General features: G+C 34.9%; 1 protein-coding gene across 6 annotated transcripts; it reads right to left on the bottom strand.

Annotated features, from left to right (window-relative positions):
* Positions 1–2781: 2781 nt before the first annotated feature.
* On the bottom strand, positions 2782–14838 carry LOC145626255 (E3 ubiquitin-protein ligase BIG BROTHER-like). Of its 6 annotated transcripts, none has more exons than XM_081678687.1 (9): positions 7859–8211; positions 7531–7636; positions 7280–7438; positions 6920–7154; positions 6092–6126; positions 5635–5679; positions 4365–4489; positions 3641–3749; positions 2782–3552 (listed from the first exon to the last, which is right to left on the bottom strand). In XM_081678687.1, exons 3-9 carry the CDS (start codon positions 7415–7417, stop codon positions 3496–3498), a joined length of 744 nt encoding a protein of 247 aa, XP_081534813.1. In that variant the 5' UTR covers positions 7418–7438; positions 7531–7636; positions 7859–8211; the 3' UTR covers positions 2782–3495. The 6 variants fall into 6 exon arrangements, 5 of the variants coding, with proteins under 5 accessions (XP_081534813.1, XP_081534815.1, XP_081534814.1 ...); XM_081678689.1 differs by lacking the exon at positions 7859–8211 and adding an exon at positions 7726–7810; XM_081678688.1 differs by lacking the exon at positions 7859–8211 and adding an exon at positions 11376–11513 and having other exon boundaries at positions 2784–3552; positions 7280–7428.
* Between the last annotated feature and the right edge of the window lie 663 nt (positions 14839–15501).

Here is a 15501-nt window from a genome sequence, read left to right as displayed (position 1 = left end):
TAATCGTTCCAATCAAAATTAGTCTTATGATTGATGATACTTTTGTTGAATAACTCTAAATTCGAATACATCACTTCCTCTTGCGTACTAACTTTCGACAATGTTGTTTTCCATATGCCAATTGTTCTAACCTCGACCTACAATAATTGAGATTATATCACAATCTTGCTTAATTGAAGAATTAGTTAAACACAATGTTAACTGAAAAAAAATTGATAACAGGACTGAATTAACTAACCATGTTTCCATCAATGACACATAGATCGCCTACATCGAAAGGATGCACCACGAACACGAAGATGATCCCTTGAAATAAGGTCTTGCAAGTGTCTCCGAACACAAAGGTTGCAGCTAGTACTGGTGATATGATGAGTAGTAGTATTTTTGTGGTAGCCAAACCAGTAACAAGCAACCACAGTATGAAAGTTACAGAAATTAGTAGACTGCTTATGATTTTGTTCAAACAATCAACAACTTCTTTGGCACTACTTAACGTATTTGCAAGGAATACACAATTGTTGCTTGCCCTTTCCTGATCAATATACAAACATTCCACAGTATCAAACTACTAATTATCCAAATGCTAGCACATATATACATAAAATATAACGCTAGATAAACGTACACACAAAAAGTTAATGTATTATTTTGACATAAAATAATTGATGATGTACAACATACCACCCAGTTTTCGAGGCTTTTTTCAAGCGAAGCCTCATCGCAAGGATCCACAACTTCACGAAGTTGACACTCAAAATATTCCCAATCACTACTGTTTCTACACATGAATGATATTTGAAATGGGTATTAATACATTTAGTAATAAAAACGATGAACCACGCATATATTAGGATATACATAATTATATTTTCACCGACACTACTCCATATAGCAACGTACGTGACGATTAATTCTGAATAGGAATAACGAACTAAGAATAATAGAGGAGAAAAGACACACCACGTACCTATGATCATCGTCTCGACTAAAATTCTTCAAACTCTCAAAGATGTCGAAAGTAAACTTCTCCTGTAACAATGTTTTCTTAGCTGCCAAAAAGTATCCAGCCACCAATTGTGCACAATACAAAGTGTTTCTTTGCTGCTTTAACAAATCTTTTTCTACTCTTTTCTTCTTGTTACTAGACAATTTCTTCACATTAACACCATTAATCCCCCAAAGACAAACATCCACCTTATCGGATTTTCTTTGGTAACGTCCATCAAGAGTTATAACCCGAGTAGGAAAAAGGATGTTGCATAAATCTGAACGTAATCCTTTAAGTTCTTCCTCATAATCCCCACTACTTACTTCTTCGTTTCCACACTCGTACAAAAGGTTGAAAATGTCGTAGTTGTGGCAACCAAAGACACCAAGGAAGTACAACTGCTTACCTCCTTCTATGATTTTAGAGTCCAATCGATTATACAACGAACGAGCCTCCCATGACAGCAGTACACATGTTTTGATCAGCCAAAAGAAAGAGCAACCTACAAAAGTTATACAAGTCCAAGTTCCGAATTCCAAAAGATGCTTAGCATCGGATGTTCTGTTTAGGTGGGAGCCAAAATACAACAACCAAGTAAATAACAGTAGCAATGAGCTCAATATAAAATTGATGCTATGTTTCATTCCATTGGCACAATACACAATATATTTCTTGCGGAAGAATTTTTCTATTAGTAGATACCGTCTTGATTTTTTATCAATCCCTGGATCAAGATTTTCACAAACAAAATCCTGCAGAAAACAGACCATCATATGTGTAGACAAACTAATGACATTGTAGGCGATGAGAACAAAAATCGATACCTCAATCCAATTGCGTGTGTACAATCCGAGTATTTTGTGGTGCTTGAAAGCAGGAACATGTTTCATAACCTCATACTCCGTCAACCAAAAAATCAGACAGTAGAGTATCTCAAGTACTCCTTCCGGAACATTTAGGCCACTTTCTCTGTGATCTGATGAAACTAGTGGTATATAGTTGATGGTGAATAATGAAATGGCGTAGCTCAAAGCATAGATGCCAAATATCAAATTAAACAAGTTCAACCAATTTTCTATTGGCAAACCAATAAGCATAACATGTTCTAAGAGTGGAGCGTGTTTAGTAAGTGCAAACAATAACCATAGTGTACCCAAATAGAATAACATATCTAAGAGTATCCAAGTGCGGACAAAGAGCTTAAGTTGAATGATTTTGTCATAGTCATTACCATACCTAAAAAGTTGAAGTAATCGTAACACTAAAAACGATATCCATAGCATTGGTAATGCAGCAATGGCAGCAAAAATTGAGCAAGCAATGAGAAGAATCAAAACAAGTGCTCCCACTACAGCAGCAAGACATGCAGTACTAGCATAAATCAGCAGCCTTATACAAACAACAACTACCTTAGACCGTAAACACGGCTTCTTTTGGACAGATGGGGATGTAGTAGCATGATTATGATCTGCTGGAATAATTTCGACAGAGGTATGAACAGTTTCGAGTTGGGCTGTTGGGGTTGGGCTTGCAGGTTGGATCTCATCGGAAGTGGATTGTTCTTGAAGTTGGCTCTTCATTGTTTCTGATGACACACGCTACGACATATCAGAAATGGAGCTACAGTCTCTGAATTTAGATTTGTGATCAGTGGACTGTTGGAAATTAACTAATCATAATACTGATAGGAAGTTGCTGATATTGCACATGAATTGCTGTTATCCTTGTACTATAGCCAGCCAACTGGTGCAGTGATTACGTGCGTTTATAATTGAATAATACAAGTGCATCAACAATATTATCTAAACATAGTTGACAGTCAATTTATGCTTTCAAGGGTCAATTGGCTGAGGAGCGCTCCAACATTTAGCCAAATGGGTTTGGCTGCATGGTCTAGTTCTCGTCGGATTTTTGATTGGGCCTTGTAGCTTAGGAAGGAAGGATCTCTGGGGCTGGAGCTTGAGCTTGAGCTTGGGCTTGGGCTAAGGAATAATTGACATCGAGGTTTGCCTGTGTTGCTGGGATTATTGGGCCATTGTGCAGCAGCAACATTATAGCCATTGGGCAGTACACATCTCCAATTCATAAATGGTAGAAATTTTAAAATTATCACTAGGAAGAAGTTGGTCATGGTGCAACACTGCAACATGTCTCAAACAACTAATCAGATTTGTGGCACAATTCCAATTTCCAAGCATTATACTACTGAGGAGCTCATAAATACCAATGTGCCATTAAAGGAAACTGACTGTACAAGTATTCTACTACAGCTTTTATGGAAATCATAAAATGCCCACAAAGACAAACCTCGGTCATTTCGGAAATCCATGTCCATGGATCCAAAGTCTATAATAGCTCTACTAATAAGTTCACTAGCATAAACTAACAAGTAATTACCTATTAAAGGAAAGTAAAAAACAAAAGAAAAATCTATAGGAGAGAAAGAACCACCAAGTCGAAAAAGAATAACGAATAACATTCTCTGCTTTTATGCTAGATCCCAGCAGCTATTTAAACTTTTTGGTTGCACCAATGAACACTTCTGTGTAACAAATCGGGCAAGCCTGGAAAAAGTCAAAATTGCCAGCAGCAATTAGAGAAACAGAGAGCATTTATATGTCATCAAATTATGAAGTGATGATGATGTTATACCTTATTGATGCTTAGCCATTTGGTTCCACAGCCCACATGATACTTGTGTTTGCAGGGAAGAGTTATTAGACGATCTCTACGTTTGTATTCCATCTGACAAATTACACATCTGCTTCAAACAGAAACACATAAGCTGTTAAATTAAGAATTTGTGAGTGGCATTGACACACAATATAGAGAATGGCATAAAATGAGAAACCAGAAACAAAACAGAGCAGATGATGTTCTGAACTACACAAAGGCATTCTTGAAAAAGGGAATATTGTAACCAAAGCTCAAAGTACATCTAGCATATAACAGAAGGCAATCCGTGACATAAATAATAAATATACTAGCATTGAGTCAAATTTGTGATATTAGCACATAAGTAACTTCATAAATTTTGGGCATGTTTTCTCTAAAAGGGTGGAGGGGGGGAATGTTCTGTTAGTTGCCCACTTGCCAGAACTCCAACAACCATTTAAACAAGTCGAATTATGTTGAGCTTAAATCACTTGTTGCGGCTGGAAGCTCTGCAATGTTTCTGTTCATCCTTTTTCTCCATTCTAGCTTTAACAAGTGTACAAATTTTATAATGGTATATCTACTTTTCCCCTGCTATATCCGCCATTGCAAATGAAGGAGAGATTAATAGCGCATGGATTATGCAAGAATTTTTCTGACAAGAAGCGCATAAATTTATCTTTCCAGAAAACAGGTGATAGGGAAGAAACTACATCATTACCTTTCTGATCGGCACCTTTTCCTTAAGAAACAGCATTTGAACTTTGAGATGGGGAGCAGGGAAATCTGTTCTTGGGAAAGACCTCGACTATGAGTTCCAACTGTTTCACCCAACTCAAGTAATTCCTGCATAATAATTAAAATAAAAGATACAAACTCATCAGAATTTTAATGAGGAAAATGGGGGACACCACTACCATCCAGAAAATCTTTTATTATCTGAATAAACTAAATTTCTAAATACCATTCTATTATAGCCAATGACCTTCTGAACAGGAGTGGTCTACATTATGCAAGATAGATAAAATCCATTCAGAAATCACACAATAACCCCAATCCAGTAGCAGTCCTATGAGGGTAAAATTGTAATGGTAAAATTTTTACAAAGTCATGGACTTGGGTTGATAACAACTGCCTCAGATAAAATTCTGTTGTTGTGTATGTTAAAGCTTCATGATTATAAACCCTCCAACGAAATCGAGATTATCCAGCATTACAGCTTAACAATTAGTGTCATCCGTGAATAAAAACATAACTGATTGTTTAGACTGTTAGTGGCCATTTTAAAAAACTACCTTTTCTCACAATGAGGTCGTCCCGACACAAATTTTATCAGTAAATGTATGAACACATAAAACAGCCAAACTATCAGTGAAAACAGTACTGCAGTTTGAGAGTACAACTGTCATATAATAACACCAACTCTACATTCATATATCTTCTCTATATTGACAAAGGAAAGGCTGCAGCCGCTGCACCCCACATGTTTTCACATTTCCAAGATGGGACATCATGGAATTTCACAAGGTGATGCTGCAATTCCATCTCTAAATGTTCTCTTTTGAGCTCCACTTCCATACTTCACTGATTTAAATCCAGAAGCCTGGGGCTAAATATTTGAGGCTCTTCTATCTAGGCAAGTCATAATTGGACTCAAATACTCATTTACACAAGCTTAAAAGTTAAGTCTTAAAACAATTCCACATCAAGAGACATGTAATTGTTCATACTACGTATATAGCTATAGTGGTCTTTTAATTAAGAACAGGAACTAATCTACAATTGTCTGGTCTGTAAATTACTAAATTACAGCAGCAAAATCACAAAACTTGATTTAGTATACTTATCATCCAAATAGATAAGGAAACAAGAAAGTATGCATAAAATGTACAAAGATATCACAAAAAAAAAATAATTAAATAAATAAATAAAAATAAAAAAATAAAAGAAGAGGGATAGGGGGGGACTAAAAGAAAAGAGAGATGCCAAACCTCATAAGTCATGTTGTCTGGATCTATATGGTCTTGCCAAACAGCCTGCATAGAAATAATAGCATTAAATGATAATGTTCATGGACTTCATAATTTGAAGGGGCTAATATATCAATTAGATGCAGTTGTGTTAGCTTATAGTTCTCAGAACAGGAGCTCAAAAAGAAATTCTGCCAACATATTAAGATAAAATGACAAAATTTAAGAATGAAAAGGGAAAGTACTCATATTGTTAAATATGGAGTAGTGAGGAGGTTTATACAAATAAATTGTGATGTGTTGAATGTCTAAATATCTTTACCAAAACTTAAGAAACAACAGAAAATAATTTAGCTTGACATCATTTATCAACCTTAAACATGAAGTCACAGGAATCTCGTAAAGAACCAGAACTAGATACTCACTGACTATTACATAATTATGCAAATGGGGTCAATATATGGACATCAATTTTTACCTGGTAATCTTGAGAATTGTGATGACTCCTAGGACCTGAAAGTTCAAGAGTAATGAGTCAACATAATGCTTTAAGCAACCATAAAACTTGACAGAACAAAAGCTTGACAAGTCCTAGAATGAAAGCTACTCCAAATATCCAATAACATATTCGACATTAGGCCATTACAAACAAACCTACAAAATTTCATAGTGTTTATTGCTTAAACAGATATAAATTGATAAATAATGCTTTGCTAATTTTCCACATTAACAGGCCACAGAAATTAGAATTCTATTGAACAAACAAAATCATGTTTGTTTAAGATCAATAAAATAAAGCAGAAACCACAATCCACATATGTTTCATGATTCAATGATAGCTAGTAAAGCTTTAATATATACTTCTGTGAATTTACAATACTTGTTCAACACTCTGCTCGGTAAATGTGGCAAACAAAGTAGCATTCTATGTAAACACATGCATAAACACAATCAAAGCTAATGATTGATCGTGAGATTCGTGACACATCACATGAGGTAATTGAGAAAGATTCTTGAACAGTAAAGTCCCTGTTTTGGAAACAAAATGCATCTTGTCCAAGACAATATGGAGTCAGAAAAACCATGCTACATCATTTGATTTTAGCCTGTTATCAAGAAGTAAGAGGAGTGACCACATGGCAACATTGCCTTGAATTACAGCCCACTTCCATAACACCAGGTTCCAACTTGAAATAGACCAGGAAACTATAACATGAACACCATTCAACATGACAGGAACCACAGAAAATTCTTGATACATACATCAGTCAGATACTATTTCACCAGAAAGGATTTTAAAACTTACAATCTCGACTGCTTGTATTTACATTCATGTTTGATGTTCTTTGCGACTGAAGATTTGCAGCAGCAGTCTGCTCACTAGAAGGGAAATCAGTAGGTCTTCTAGTGTATTCATCAATATCATCCACTATGTGATCAAAAACCTCAAAAGACCGGCTATTACTGTAATACTGAGATGCCCCAGGATCTGAATACCCGAATTTATAATAACCAGCACTAACCGGTGAAAATGCAGTATCCTGCACCATTCAGAAACCCACCCCAATGAGCTAATGTATCAATTCAAGCAACTCAACACTTATACCGCAAAATCACCAAATTCAAATAAAAGAAATACACAAAAACAAAGTTATAGTATTAGCACCTGGATTTGTGTACCAGAAAAGATATAATTGACATGATCATATGTAAGACCAGCGAAAAAATCCATGAAACTTCCAGCACTATTGTAAGGAGCATTGCTCCCAACATAATGTGACTCCATATGTTGATTCCAACTCATTTCAACAAATCCTATAATCAACTCCACACCCAAACAAAATAAATAAACTAAAGAACACAAAAAAAATCTCAAACTTTGCATAAAAAAATGTGAAAATTAAGAAGAAAATTCACCTGTATGTATATATGATAAAGTTATTTCGACAAATTTACGAGCGTAGATCTATTCCGTGATTAGCAGATTGCTCAACAATGCATATCACCCACCATTCAAAATCACCTGCATTGTATAATTTGAGATCAACATTTTGATTTCTTGTTCAGCCAATTTCATGAAAAAATAAAAAAACAGTAAAAATAAAAATATACATGAATTTTGAAAACGGCATAACTGATCAATCAATCGAAAACGACAAAAAAATGGATCAAACAAAGAAGTAACAAGAAGAATTCAATCAATCAACATTAAATAAGTAAGAATCAAAAAAGAAAGAGAACCAACATTGATAAGTTTCTTGAAGTTGTTGTAAACTTAGAATACTCGTGAAAGAAATAGTTGTTATTTAATCTGAGATTCTTGAGAAATGTAGATGCTCTGAAGTTCACGCATCAAAAAGAGGAGAGAGAAAGAGAAAGATTTTAAGAAAAATGAGTAAATATTGTGATTGAGAGAGAAGAGAATTGAAGAAGAGAATCAAATAAAATTCAGAAACACACGCCAAAGTCCGTTACTCTGCTTTATTTCCAACTAAATTAATATTATACCCCACGCTATGTTCTCCATCTGTTGTTCACTTTACATTTTTTATGGCTTGCTTATAGTGAAAGTGATGTTGTGTGTGTATGTATGTATGTATGCCTTACGGGGTGTCCGACTACGCGAGCGAGCCGAGCAATGATAAATCTATCTCTGGTCGATATTTGTTGAGAGTGGGTTACTAGTATGAGAATTATTATGGTTTTTTTCCAAAGGATGAGCAATAATTATTTGTAGCATATAGGAGTATCTAATAAAAGCATATCAAAATAAGGAATCCTATGTAAATTTTAGTATTTATTTTTATTTTTGAAAAATAAGTATTGTCATAATCTGATAATGTTATTTAGTGAATCAATGCAATTGGGATTAAACCAGGTATAAAATGTGATTATCACTATTCAATAGCCCAATTACCAAGTATTACTAATATCTTAAGCTAAGTAAGTCATGGATAATGATAAAACCATGTTTACTGATCTATATAATAGGTATTCAAATGGTGGAATATTTTTATAAATTAAAAAAACAAGTGGGCCAACTAAATCAATCATGGGTTCCACGGAAAACACCTTAAAGACACCGTCGGATGTAATGATGTTCCATTGTAGCCCTCGGATCTAGACTTAAGAACATGAACATACATATAGAAAGAAGTCACATTCATATATATGATCACCAAATCTACCTGAAATTCAACCCCCAAACACCTTCCAACTTCTTTTTTTTTCTTTCTCTAAAGTATAAATAGTTGGTGTCGGTTGACGTTAGAAAGGTAATAAATTCCCGCCAAACGTACAATTAACAAAACCAAAAAGGTTTTAAGTACAAGTGGTAGTAAAGAGTAGTTAGCAGTACTTTGTTTGGTTAGCTGTTTTCATGTTCATCATGTGGGAAGTCAGAACTTCTGGTTTGGATAACAACGTCCACCATTAGAATATATATGCAAAATCCATGTTGGAATATGTTTGGTAGATGATAATAAACTACACAGGATAGCAGTGATTAATTGATTAAAGTAGGTTTACAGAATAGTCGCATGACAATCTTTATGGTAATGTTTATTCATACTCGTTTATCTTTTAATTTATCAATTTTATTTACCATATAATCAGATACATGAAAATAAACACATACTTCATATAAAAATAGAGTGTTATCTCCATGGACATTTACAATATAACTTTTCATATAAAAAATCTTGTATAAATTCAATATCCTTATTGTATTTTATTAACACCTACCAAACAAGTTATAAGGTATGTTCATACTTGTTGGTTAGTTCCTTTCTCTTTCTGAGTTGCCCGAACAATTTCTTCATTTGGGCACTAATTGCAGTTGAGCTACTTTGGACTTTGGCCATAAAAACTTGCACAATTAAGACATCAATTAAAGTGAAAAGGAATCAGAATATTGTAAATTTATACGATAATTGATAATACTACTTTTTCCTTTAATTACTGTCTTAATTATTTGTACTCGTACACAACAAAATAACATATCCCCTAAATTATTTTTAATTAATTGAGGTTTTTGGCTAGTAATACAGTGGCAAATACTAATAATTGAAGAACAACTTTGATTTCTTCCAACCAATAGCTGAGCTGAGCAAGATCAATCATGAAAGACATCTCATATAATTCAAGTACTATGATTTAATCCTCCAAAAAGAGGAAAAATACAGCAAACATAAATTTAAGGTGTAACAAAATCATACCAAATTAGTCACATTGGTTTTGCATGCTTTCTACCCATTATCATTTGTCTTTCCATGCGGTAATTATGAAGGTATGGACAATGAATTATTGAATTGGCAAATTAATAAATATGTATGTTTTTTTAGGTTATTTACGATACCCCAATTATGCTTTTTATGATCCGGAGTAAAGTTTAGTCTTGAGAGAAAAAATGTCCTATGTATTTTTTCTATCCAAGATATATTAAAACATTCAAGTATAAATCATGCTCTTCATATTATACTCTATTCGATAAAATGACATATTTTCATATACTATATTTAATATCAATGCACACACACAAAATAATCAAAAATAAAAAATTGATCAAGAAAACAAGTATTGATTACAAGATTCAAATTTTATGTCAATTCAAGACAAACTTCAAATAAGGTCAACATCCTTTGCTCCTTTAAGAAGCTAGCTAGACTCTAAATAGCATAATTATAACCTTAACAAATATTTTTATTTTTTATATATAAAAAAAAGTAACCTAATCCATTGGAGACAAAGATGATAGTGGGCCATAAATAGTGTGAAAAAGAGGAAACCTGAAATGGTAATAATGGGCCACACAGTTGTAATGTATTAAAGGATGACCTAGCTATGGGCCCCCAAAGAGAATCATGCAAAGTACTTGTTAAACTAACTAATGTGGAAAGGTTCTAAAACATGTGGGGTTGGAAGAATGATAAGCTAAAACCACATGATTTAGCTTGGAATGAACCATAACCTAGCGTGCAAGTAAGGACAAACCAGTTTTTATTCTTCTTCCTTTAGCTTTTTTTGCCTATTATTATTAAGGTTTCCAAGGTAAAAAAGGCACTATAAGGTTGCCTGATGCTACAAGCTGTTCCTTCTAAGTTCAATCATATGTGGGTACATGCACGCTTCAATGGTCGTCACATGTCATGCACTCGTCGTCCTAGACAAATCATATTTTGGTGATGAGTTATTCAATTTGGTTTCATCAAATTGCAAGTAATATCTATCTATTAACATTAAAATGGTATATCATGATCTAGTTTGTTTTGTCATATCTAATAGTGAGTTAAGAAAACTAGCATATAGTGATAGTAATCACAAGCTACAAGAGAGCTTTGGTTTAAGACATTAACTAAAATAAACAGACAAAGCCCTGAATTATTGTATCATGAGCTCATTAGATTATCAAAACCCAAAAAAAAAAAGAAAACACCCACCCTCTCACACAAACATGCACACGGGTAAAATTAGCAGGGATGAACAGAGAAGGGAACAAGGAAGGGCATTTCTCTGTTTAAGGATGATCAAGGATAAGGGTAAAGATTTCTAAGTAAAAGTTATAGATATCATAGTTTCATGCACATACTAGAGACTCTAATCTGATGAATAAAGTCATTCATCTCATAACATAAAACAGTGAAAATGAGCAACAAAGGAATAAAGTAGTAAAAACTCAGAATCAGATGCCCTTATGACTGTAATGGGATGAAATAGAAGCATCAATCACAAGAGGGGAAGCGGAGCAAGGGGCTAAAAGTTACCAGTTTCCCATGTATTAGATCATGTAGCAAAAAGATGCAGGATGATCTGAAGACAGCTTTAGTTGGCTTGTACTTGAATTTGTTTTAAGAAAAAAAAACAATGGAGAGCAAGAAAATACTACTCCGTAGCAAAAATAAAATTTGAAGCTGCTTTATATAAAGACATTCACCTGAACTTGCAGATAAGGAAAATCAATCTTTGTCTAGAAGTTGTAACCCATTGTCAGAACATCCACTGCATAAGTAGTCAGAAATACACATGAATCAACAAGCAGTATTCAAGATCACATATTTTTAAAGCAGTAAAAAATACGGAGTAGAAGTTTTTAAGTACCAAATATGTACTACTACATGTTTAGAAGTAATTTTTATTACCTTTATATTTGCTGCATTATTAAACCAATTTAGTCAGCTGCAAACTTATGTCCTCAGGAATCACCTGATGAAATTTGACTGCTATCTCTTTCACCGTATTGCATGACTTTACTTCTATAATGCTCGATCCCAAAATCCAACAATTGACTAACCCTCAACGATTAAATTGTATACATTGAATCCATCCTTGACTAGAAAGCACCGAGCATCATCATTTAAATGCTCCTGAGACCGCAGAGAAAAAGGCCATAAGTTGAGGGATGGCCCAACAATTGTATAAAGCTCATTTTGCAGAAACTTGGAACAAATTGCATATAGACAGCGGAAATTTGACATAAGTATAAGCATTAAGCAAAAATGAAGACATTTTGTCAGTCAATCACAAGCTGATGTTCTTGAAATCCAGAAACCCTGCATTCATAGGGAGCACTTAAAATTGAGTACAAGGAGAAAAGGATAACAATAGTTTACTGTTTTCCTTTTAAAAGTTTAAATTAAAGGAAGGCTCTGTGACCTTCCTGTAACAAAATTATTGTCATCTACCTCTCTGTTCAGTGGAATGTCTCCAGCCATCTTCCTTCATATTTTTCAGGTTGCTAAGTCACAGTCCTTCAAGCAACTGCAGCCAATCAAGGAGATGAATGAATAAGTGGAGAGATGGCCCAACCATTTTATTTCTTAGTAAGCCCACAGACTTTGCATAATAGATGCAAAACATGTAAGTTTGGAGGATACAAGAGAGTAAAGGAACTATTTTCACAACCTTTTAACATTCTGACTAGCATAATTCTACAAAGAAACCGCAGTCCAAGATTTGCTGATACTCGAAGCAGTTTCAAGTAGTTCAAGTTGTTTGGTTAGTTGAGCCAGACAATCAAATATCTCTATGGATTGAGGGTGTGTCTTGTCTCTTATAGTGAATTCATGGACTACTCCATTGATCTCAATTGAGCTACAACCAGGAGTCTTGTCAACTCCTCTGGCCTTCATCATTTTCCTTACTTTTCTAGCTTTGTCCCACATTTCTGCATCCCCATACATATTTGCCAACAAAACATATATTCCACTATCACCAGGATCCAACTCAAGCAGTTTCAATGCAGCTTTTTCACCCATTATCACATTCCCATGCATACGACAAGCAAAAAACAAAGCACCCCATACAACAGCATCTGGCTCCATAGGCATACTCTTTATAAGTGCTTCTGCGTCTTCTAATTTTCCTGCCCTACCAAGTAGGTCCACCATGGAAGAGTAGTGTTTAAGGTTTGGAGTAAGATTATATATGGAGGTCATTTCAGCAAAGTACTGACGGCCCTTGTCAACCAATCCCCCATGACAACAAGCAGCTAAGACTCCAAGGAATGTGATCTCATCTGGCACTAATCCAACATCAACCATTTTTGAAAAGTATGATAAAGCATCATTTGCATTCCCATGAAGGGCTAGGCCTCCAATGATAGCAGTATAGGTTAATGAATTCTTCGAAGCCATCTCATGGAAAACTTCAAGCGCCTTTCCAACGTTACCACATTTGGAATACATATCAACAAGAGCTGTGCCCAATGAAACATTCAAAGAAAGCTTCTTCTTGTTAATGTACCAGTGAATCCATATCCCAACATCAAGTGCTCCTAGTTGAGCACAAGCAGATAAGCAGTTAACCATAGTGATCTCATCAGGCGTAATATTTGTACCCTGCATTTCATGAAATAGAACCAAAGCCTCCTTACTATACTTAGCTTGAACATATGCTCCAATCATGGCATTCCACGGCACCACATCTTTCTCAGGCATCTTGTCAAACAGCTCCCTCGCCTCATCTAGCAACCCAAATTTAGCATATCCCACAACCATCGTGGTCCACGAAACCATGGTTTTCTTCCTCAAATTATCAAATATATCCTGTGCCGCCTTAAGATCCCCACATTTAACATACATATCCATCAACGCATTACAAAGTGGGACAGTTAAAGTCAGTCCACATTCACCAATAAGACGATGAAACTCCAACCCTCGACTCAAATCCTCGAGTTGTGCACATGATGAAACCATCCCAATCATTGTCACCTCATCCGGCCTTACTCCCTCCACCCTCATCTCCTCATACAGCTTCAACGCTTCGCAAGCCTGCCCACAATGTACATACCCATTGATCAAAGAATTCCATGTAACCAAATCTCTTACACAACTTTCATCGAACACATGGCGTGCATCATCCAAACGACCACAGGACACCAACATATGAATAATTCCATTATGTACAAACACATCTGAAGCTAAACCAAGTTTCAAAACATGCCCAAGAATTCCATAACCAGTATAATTTAATGACAAACGAGCACAAACCTTAAAAATCAGAGGATAAGTATAATTATCAGGACGACACGCACTATTGTTCAACATTTCTTTATACAATTTAACAGCTTTAATTGGAATTAAACTCTCTGAATAACCCTTAATTGCAATATTCCAAGAAAAAACTTTAGGGTTATCAACAAAATTCAAAATTTTCTCACAATAATCAAGATCACCAGCTTCAGAAATTGCACAAAACGCAATCAATCGACTTGAAGCAAGCCCATCTAAGATGAGCCCAGAAATGATCATTTGAGCTTGAATCTGAAACAATTGCGCCATTGAATTGCATTTTTCGAGGAGATTGAGAATTGGGTTTGATTTTACAAAGGAATGATTGGTGTTCCAATTGCTGGGTTTTGGTTTGTAAGGTGAGAGAGAACGAATGTGGAGAAACGAAGGAAAGATCAAAGAGAGAGAATTTGGAAGATGAGAGAGAAATCTCGAGTTCAATATTATGTGGTTGATCATCAGAAAATTGGGGGTTTTTTTTTGGAGGAAAGATGAATTTTTGGTGCCACAATTTTGGTGGTTTGAAGGTCTTAAAGGCGGGAATTTGAATGAAGGCCTGTAAATCTGTACCAGGCCAGAATTTTTTGTAACATGAAGGGCTCCATTGGATCAAAACCCCTCACGGGTCAACCCGGCCAAGGCGATTGTGTTATATTAGAGGGAGCCGATAGTGAAATACTAGTCCATAACACCCACAAAATAAAGATTTTTTTTTTATTTTATAGTTGTAACTTTTGAATATTTTATATCTCTCAAATCATACCCCGAAATTACAACTAAAAAAATCGGAGGTAGTATATGACTTTGATAACGAAATCACGGAGTATAATTGTATATACTCGAAAAAATTAATAAGTTACTTTCGGAAAATAAGTACTACGTATATTGAGTTTGACCTAACAATACGAATAAGAGAACCGAATATAAATTGTGATCAAAGTTAAAATGATATACCCAGGATTATATTGAACAACAATGTATGAGCATTGGAAACTCGAAAGACTACGAGTACATTCATATACAGAAATTCCATAGATTATGGAATACTCCGTACTTATTTGGACATTTTACGGTTTTTGGCTTGTCTTTATTATTCTTCCAAAATGAAGGCAATAATAGATGGTTGATTCAGCAAACCATTGATACCTCAGATTGATAGATATGGAGTACACAAGTAGATGGCTGGTAGTTTATCTCATCAAAGGTAATACCAAGTACAAGTATTATTTTAACGGATATTTCATCAAATGCCACTGACAAATTTAAAAATTCATCAAATGCCATTGCACTTTTCAGAATTCACCAAATGCCACTCACAAATAGTAAAATGTCACATCGTGCCATTAATGAGGTCTGGACGTTAACAGTCCGTTATCACGAA

The sequence above is a fragment of the Chenopodium album genome, chromosome 4 (genome assembly GCF_948465745.1).
Source record: "Chenopodium album chromosome 4, dcCheAlbu1.1, whole genome shotgun sequence".
Lineage (NCBI taxonomy): Eukaryota > Viridiplantae > Streptophyta > Magnoliopsida > Caryophyllales > Amaranthaceae > Chenopodium > Chenopodium album.
The sequence above is the reverse complement of the archived record's forward strand: the minus strand, read 5'-3'. Positions and strand labels throughout refer to the sequence as shown.